General features: G+C 27.9%; 1 protein-coding gene across 1 annotated transcript; it reads left to right on the top strand.

The window, feature by feature from the left end:
* The first annotated feature begins 6,405 nt into the window (after positions 1–6,405).
* LOC105640088 (putative carboxylesterase 18) lies at positions 6,406–7,604 on the top strand. Its single transcript, XM_012224309.4, has one exon. The coding sequence runs from the start codon at positions 6,433–6,435 to the stop codon at positions 7,435–7,437; it is 1,005 nt and encodes a 334-aa protein (XP_012079699.1). The 5' UTR covers positions 6,406–6,432; the 3' UTR covers positions 7,438–7,604.
* The last annotated feature ends 1,303 nt before the right edge of the window (positions 7,605–8,907 follow it).

Below are 8,907 nucleotides of genomic sequence, written 5' to 3'. Positions count from 1 at the left end.
AATTTATTGAGAAATGACTAAAATTGAATTTGCCATGAATAAACCCCTAGTTAATGACTCGATGAAACGAGAAGAATTTCGATTGAGAAAAATTGATAAAAATACAAATTGATCGAAGATTGATAATAGAAATGTAAAAATTGAAGCTATTCAAACAAAAATGATTGATGAAAAATAGCGCAAAACAATAAAAAATCCCTAAAAAAATGAAAGCAAAGAAAAAATATAATCAAATGAAAAAAAGCAATTTTGAGATAAAACAGTCGAGAAACATGATTTCCAAGAAGAAAATTGTTTAAAATTGAAATTGAAATACAGAAATCAAAAGTAAATTGAAAAGAAGAGAAGATAAAATGAAAAGGAAAGAGGGGTTGTTTATTTATAGGAAACTGAAGAAATTTTTAAATTTTCCAAGAAAATAGGAAAACAAGATTTCATATTTAAATTTGTTAATTTTCTATTTGGAGAATCGGAAAACAGCTTTCCAGTTTTAGGATAGTGAATGTTGGCTCAAGGGCTTTTACAACCTTAAATTTTGATGATCAACAAAAATAATAAATTGAAATAAATTATTATATAGTATATTTTTAAAGTCTTGTGCAAAAATTAATTTAAGTGATCTCATCAAATTGAAAACTAAAGCTTCTCTAAATGAAGACCAATAAGGCTACTTGAAGAATTAAAAGCAATGTAATTAGTAAGTTAGCCTAGTTAGCTTAGTCTAGTTCATTTTGTTAAAATAGAAAGATAAATTATGTCTATTCTAGCTAAATCAAAATCATCTTTCTAGCCTTTTTAAAAAATCTATTTAAAGGAGATCTTTTTGTTAAAATAATATTTCTTGAAATATTAAGAGGGAAAAATGTATTTCAAATCTCATCTTTCAAAATTAAAAATACATCCTTTTGCTAAAAAGATTTAGTGGAAAATAAGATCTTAAATTTCTTGGACTTTTAAATTTGAAAAGACCCACTTTCTACGAAAAGGACTATAGCACACATCCTTCCCTCTTTCTAAGTAAAGTTTTGCAGCCATTTTATTTCTTCTCTCCAATGTTAACTTTATGTCTTTAACAGGAAGCAAAGTTTTTCTGGGTATAAAAAAATGGCAAAATACTTGATCTAGTGTGAGAGAAAATTTGTGTTTACCGTTTTAATTTCAAAACTCTCATCATAAGCTTTCGTCTCATTCTTCTTCTTTATGCTTCAAATGTATTATTTCTAAAAGAAGAAGATGAATCATATTTTGAGAGAGATTTTCAAAACTGAATTGAAAAACATTTTAAAATATCTTTTCTAAGCTCTCTTTCTATTATAGGTTCTTGTTAATCTAGAATAGAATAGAGAAACAAAAATGAAAAATCTTATGAGAACAAAGCTTGTGTGAAGCTTGTGTTTTTTAGGTAATCAAATACCTCTCTTTGAGTAAGAGCAAATCTTGTAAGTTTCCTAGTTCTTATTAAAAACTAGTGGGGTTAAGTTTTTATCTAGTTCTTTGCCAAAAACTAGAAATGATAAATTTATAAGTCTTTTGAAAAACTTACGGGGAATTGTTAGTTTTAAGTGTTGAATTATTTTCATTGTATTTGATTTTGTTCTTGCCTTTGAAAAGAGTTTGATAATGGAGGATCTCAAGATGATTTCTTGAAGAGTGGATGTAGGCATGAGAAGTGTCAAACCACTATAAAATTAATTGTGTTGATTTCTCCTCTTTCTTCTCTTGATTGCTATATTCTCACGCATTCACTTGATTATCTATTTATGCTTGATGAATTAACTTTGTTATTTGTGCTGCACTGTGTTTATTTGACTTATGAGATTACTTAAATTAATTTCTGACTTGCAGAATCTCTACAGACTAATTTCAGTGAACTATATGCAGTAATCGTTTGAACTCTATGTTTTAATGTCTATGATAAATCAGATTGAATGTTTAATTGCTTTATACATAGTTATTATCTGATTTTAGTTGGTATAAAGTGTAGCTTCTGCTGTGATTATAATATTCTTTAAAACGATTAATTTTTTAAAATACCAATTCACCCCATGGATATTTGCCTATTGGGACTTACAGTGAAAATTATCAAAAACAACATGCCCTCTATAACATGTTACAAAATAAAGTACCTCTCTCACATCGTTTAATTAATCTAAAAATATTTATAAACACAAATACAAAATAAAAAATATATATATATTTCTAACTATAGAAGAGACTAAATTTAATAAAATGAAATTACAATACTATCAACATATATATTTGCACTTTAATCGATGAAACATCTAAGGATGTGTTTACTATTTCTATTTTCTGCTTTTTAAGAAAAAAGTTTTCTTAGAAAATAAAAACTAAAAATGAAAAATGAAAAATGAAAAATGTGTTCACTTAGTAACAATAAAAAATTATATTTTAATTTAAAAACTTTCGAAATATTATTCTTAACTTTCATAAATTAAAAGAAAAAATTATAAAAAAATTTAAAAATTTTTATTATTGATTATTTATAATAGTAATATCAATTTTTATCATTTTGTAAAATTTTTTAAAAATAAAAGGTATAATATATTTGTAATAATAAAATTAATTATATATTAAAGCATAATATAATTCTTTATGTTATTTAAATATTTTCTGTATTTTCAATGAAAATATTTTCTAGAAAAAAATATTTATAAATATCATAATTTTAACTATGAAAATGTCATTTTTTAAAAATGGAAAAACAATATAAAAATATATTTTACTATAAAAAAAATTATGAAAACAACTTAAAGCTATTTTGAAAATTTAGTTTAATTTCAAATTGAAAACTGTCTTCTAGTCTTTCGAGTAGAACTGATTTGAAAATAGAATCTTGTTTTCGATTTCCTTAGAAAATTTTTTCTGCATGCCGACATGGGAAGATAATAGTCAGAGTTAGGTTTCTACATAAATATGTAATCATGTTTCAGATGGACCCACACTGGAGTATAGGCTAGAAAATTCCCGCCATTTTTATACGTGCCCCACCACAACAATAATTTCGTCTTGGTCCATAAATGAGTACACTTGTAATGGAGCCCATTTTTTATTTTGCCGTTTAAAGATATCTATCAACATTTATTTTCAATGACAACATTCGATGTGTCAAGCACGTTTTATTTGTTTAGTTTTCTCACTTATATAAAAAATGACGAGTAGCGAGAGGTTTTGATTTAAAACTTCCTCCGTTACAAAAAAAATTCTATTATCATCACTGTTGGACTGGCCACTCAATAAGATTTTTTTTTTAAATTGCACCTCTAAATTTTAAAAATTTTCAGTTTAATCCTTTATAATGATATACTTTTTAATTTGACCCTCTTAATTTTTGAAAAAGATTTTTTGCCCTCTTTATATTTGATGTTGGCTCCGCCATTGTCCACCATACCAAATAATGAAGCTCAATAAAAAGACTAGATCCAACTAAAACAAACCAGCACTAAGGTCGCAATTAGGTATACAAGACAAGCTTCTATAGAAGAAGAGGCAGTTATTGCGTGCAACCGACCAACAACCTGAAAAGGTGGAAAACGATCGCTGAAGTCCAATCATAATCGGATTGATCAAAGGAATACTAAAATATAAATTTACTTTTTAACTTTATAACTTTAATCTATTAGCATTTAAATTTTTTTGAATCATATATTTTGTATTTAAATTTGTAAATTTTAGTAATATTGTACTAATAGCAATAGTTTTGAGGATTTTTTATTTTTATATGCAAAAAATTGATTTGATAAGTAGTTAATTCAAATTTTGAAATAATAATTTTCATATTTTTAACTATTTAATAAATATTTAATTATTTTAATTTTACAAATTGAAGTATTTAATAAAATAATTCTAACGGTAGAAATATTTAATAAGTGAAATTTTATTAATTGAATTGTTTAATAGATCAAAATAAAAGTTAAGTATATCATAAAATTAAAATGACAAAGTTCAAAAGTGAAGTTATGTATTCGGTCTATTAATTTATAACCATGCTAAAAATGAATTTTGTTGGCATGAGCCTTTTAGCCAAAGCATATGCAAATTGATTGGATCCTTTATCTACCTTGCTAAAAAAAAATTGTAAAGCTTTAAAGATTGATCAAATTCCTTAAATAGTTCCCACCATTTAGAAGGCATTTGTCCCTTTGAGTGTGGTAGAGTCCCTACTTATGGATCGAGTTATGGGTCGGTGGGAAGTTGGTGTTTGGGTGTTTAGGCTAGGGGTTTTCCTTGAACGATCTATGGTGGAAGTTCAGAAATCTACAGACTCGTTAAAGGGAGACTATGACCTTACAAAGAACTTAATTGGGTTTAATCATATCCTTTATTTCATGAGTTCTGCTGAATGTATACACAAATAGCAGACTAACTTTTCCTACAATTAAGGAGCAGAATCCTAAGTGGAGGATCACCCTCCCACTACTGCATGAATAAAGAAAGTGGAGGAACTACCTCCTACATAACAGGAAATAAACAGAAATGCAAAACAGAATTTGAATGACTAATTCAACAGCTCAATATGTGGGGGCTTAGGCCTGCGTGTGTAGACCTTCAGTTGACTGCTAACAGAGTGACTCAACAAAATGTTGTTTGTGAATTTATTTCAATAATGACTTTCTGATTTTTTATATCACAGTTTGAAATAATATCCATCGCCTTCAAAATCCCATAGCACATGTGGGTTAAAAGAAAAGACACATAACAAAACCTGCACAGTTTCTTAAGACACTGCCAATACCAGGTTCGATAATCCTGAGAAATTTAGTTTATGCAATTTAAAATAAAGAAATTAGGCTCAGTTTATTTTCGAAAAATATTTTATAAAAAAAATATTATTTTTCAATGTTTAACTTTCCATAAAATATTTTTAGAAGATGTTTTTCAAAATTTAATATAACATTAAAAATTTTAATTTTATATCGTATAAATGCATTTACATCTATTATATTATTTATAAGAATTTATATTAAAGATAAATTTTTATATTAAAATGTATTCTAACAGTATAAATACTATAATGATAGTTAATTTAGTCTAATAATGTTATCTAATTTTTTTAATTAAATCATCTAACAATACAATGTATATCATGCTAAAATAATTTAACAATATATAAGTACTATAGTTATTTTAAAATATATTGTAAAAATATATATTTTAAATGGAATGAGCTTTAACATATTTTAAAAAATATATAGTTAAAATAATTTAATAATTATTTTAAAATAATCATGCTGCAAAAAAATATCATATAAAATACATTTTAAATGGTATGACCCTATCAATAAATTATTTTAAACGTTTCTTCCACTAAAAAGAGTCACTTGGCACAGTTTTTACAATTTACAATTGCACCTCTTGAGCAGGTAAAGGGTTTTTGATGGACTAAAAGATCAAATTTGAATAATGAAATAAGATAGGAAAATGTTTTCCCATGTAAAGAAGGATAAGTCATTCTCCTTGATTAATAAATCATTTTTCATTCACTAATAACTTATTTTTCTTGACTTATTTTATTTTAATATTCCAAACATTGAAAAATTATGGAAAATATTTTCTTACAAATTAATTTATAGAAACAAACGGAGTCTTAATTAACTAAAAATCATTCATCAAATAATGTAAGGAGCAAAACTGGAGTTCTCCCCGTTTACACGTTTCAATATATTGAATTAAAAATTAAAATCAAAATAATGTTATATATTTAAGAAATAATTAAGTGAAATTAAAGATTATGTGAGGAGTGGTCTGGTTGATTTTTCATATTGTATAGCTCAGAATATTATTTTAACCTATTATACCTCTCAATGAATAAAAAAAAATTATATTTTAAAATATAATAAAGCCAAACTCAAAAAAAAAAAAAATTTCTTTTCCTTTTATGATTCATGGGAGGTTCAATGGATGGTGACCTCCCTTTTTAATGATAGGCTCTTAATAAACAAAAAAATATTACTCCATATTATAAAAGATAATTAAGCCCACCTCAAAAAAATAATTTTTTTCCCTTTTTTGATTCATGGGAGGTTCAATTGATCGAGACCTCTCTTTTAATTACAGGCTTCAATGATTAAAAAAAATATTATATTTTAAAAATAATTAAGTCAAATTTAAAAAGAATTGATTTTTTTTTCCTATTTTTATTCATAGGAAATTTGATGGATCGAAATCTTTCTTTTAATATTCATTGAATTGGTAATAAATTTGATGCGGCAAACTCAAAATGCAGATGTCCACAGCTGTACAGCTGTACAAGGAAACCAATCAGATTTTTTTTTTTAATAACAAAAAAAAAAAAAAAAAAAGAAAACGTGTGATGTTGGAGTTGGACAGGTGGACAGTTGATAGGCTGATTGTGCCTTACTTACAAGCCTTTATATCTTCTTTTCTTTGTTGCGCTAATTGACTCATACAGAAATGGCACAAAAAGTTTCACAGTGGCCGGACCTCCCATGGATGCCTAAGCTCATCTTATCTATCGCGGCCTTCTTAGGTGACATAACCCGTCGCTCTGATGGCTCCATAAACCGTTCTCTCCTGAGATTCTTAGACTTTAGAACTTCCCCATCTAAGAAACCAATCAAGGGCGTCAAAACCACAGATATCACCATTGATAAACAACGAAACCTTTGGTTCCGCCTCTACACTCCAACAGCTACCACCACCACCTATGGTGGTGGCTTGCCAGTTATTTTCTACTTCCATGGAGGTGGTTTTGCTTTCATGGCACCCAATTCAAAACATTACGATGACTTTTGCTACCGCCTTGCTCGCAAACTGTCTTCCATAGTTATCTCCGTAAACTACCGGCTAGCTCCAGAGCATCCTTATCCATGCCAATACGATGACGGTTTTGAGACTCTAAAATTTGTAGATAATTCAGGAATTGAAGGTTTTTCAAGCCAAGCCAATCTAAGACAGTGTTTTATGGCAGGAGATAGTGCAGGAAGCAACATCGTGCATAATGTAATACTAAAAGCAAGTAAGTATGAATTTTCTAATGTAAAAATAATTGGAAACATATCGATCCAGCCATTCTTCGGAGGAGAAGAGAGAACTGAATCTGAATTAAGGCTTACAAAAGCTCCATTTGTTAACATGGAGCGTACAGATTGGATTTGGAGATCATTATTGCCAGACGGGTCAAATCGGGACCACCCGGCAGCAAATGTATTCGGGCCTAATTCCGATGATATTTCAGGAGTTGAGTTTCCGGCGACGATCGTTTTTGTGGGTGGATATGATCCTTTACAGGACTGGCAAAAGAGGTATTATGAAGGGCTGAAGAAATCTGGGAAAGAAGCTTATATGGTTGAATATCCAAATGCTCCTCATATATTTTATCTTTTTCCTGAGTTGCCTGAATCTAGTCTGTTGATTAAGGAGGTTAAGGATTTTATGCTGAAGCAATTAGCAACTTAGAAGAATGAAAGTACCTACAATTAGACCATTGAATTTTAATATTAAAGTAATTGAATCATTTGAAGAACTGTAATGAAAAAAAAAAAAAAAAAGGAATAATTGGTCTATAATTATATGCAAATGCGTGAAATGAGCATGAATGGTAATCTTTTCATTTTCTTTTGAAATTCCGCTCATTTTATTCCAATTTCAGGTCGGGTGCAATATTTTCTACACCTAATATTTAAATACCCTTTAATGTTATTGGAGCATGGGTTGTAATTGTAGGGTAGCAAGCTTGAAACACACATACATATGTATGTATAAGTATGTTTGTTTAGTCAGTATAAGGGGTGTGCATGGAAATCGAGACGGGGATTATGAAATTTTCAGTCCCGTTCTAAAATTTTCAAACTTAAATAATAGAGTCTTGATAGACTAATAAATAAATTAAAGGTATAAAGTATATTTAATATAGATAATTATACCAAGAGTTACGAATCAATAAAGAATTTGTAACGCTCAGTCATAGAAAACATTTATCATATATTTATTCAGTATTTAATAGTTTTATCTCCCACCCGGAACAGGACAATGGCTACTTTGTCTACCTTAGAAGGGAGAAAAAAAAAATTCTATCAATATATTCTACTTATCTTCTCAATCATTTTTTACTTCTATCAAATTTGATGCGGTTAACATGGACACCTTCTACAACAATAAAATAGTGTCATTGATTCATCTTCTAATCAATGACAAAGCTAGGGGGTCTAGGGGTGGCCCCGGCCCCCTAACAAAAATTTTTTTTTAAAGACTTTACCCATAAAATATTAAAATTTCTTTACTTTACCCTTTAAAATAGTAAATTTTTCAATTTCATTCCCCTTAACTCTTGAAATTTTTTTAGCCCCTGTTTTTAATTTCTGGCTCCATCACTGCTTCTAATGAAATCCATCAATTGATATTGTCTATTGAAAACGCAAATTACTTTTCACCAATTAAGAATTCAAAGAGATGGAAGAAGAAATACCTAATGGCCTCACAAATAAAAGATAAGCCTATATTGATTTTATTCTATATACTTGAATCATACACATCAAAATTTTACATTAACACGTTGTGTAAAATAATATTCTTCAATTTGCTTTAGAGAATTATGGTATTATAATATGCATAAATATTGTATAACAATCTATATCTTATTAGCTTTTTGATAATTTATAATTTATGAAATGAATAAATATATTCATTATTTTATGAAAATAATCCTTCATTTTGGAATCCTCATATGGTTATTGGGTTTATATGCATGAGTTTTCATATATAATTAGCAATTCCTACATGATATTTTATCTTTTCAAACACCAACACCATACATGACCTTATGCTAATGACTATTTGTTGCATTCTCATTGTTGACAAATGAGAACTTGAGAAAAATAAAGCGAAAAGGAAAGTTGATTGATATATGTATTAATGTTGATTTTCTTT

Source organism: Jatropha curcas, chromosome 9, assembly GCF_041381405.1.
Source record: "Jatropha curcas cultivar XTBG-Jc1 chromosome 9, XTBG_Jcur_1.0, whole genome shotgun sequence".
Classification (NCBI taxonomy): domain Eukaryota; kingdom Viridiplantae; phylum Streptophyta; class Magnoliopsida; order Malpighiales; family Euphorbiaceae; genus Jatropha; species Jatropha curcas.
Note: the sequence above shows the minus strand (reverse complement) of the source record. Positions and strands in the feature narration are given on the sequence as shown.

Excerpts from the sequence above, each read along its gene's own strand:
- LOC105640088 (XM_012224309.4), top strand. The coding sequence starts at position 6,433 with ATGGCACAAAAAGTTTCACAGTGGCCGGACCTCCCATGGATGCCTAAG.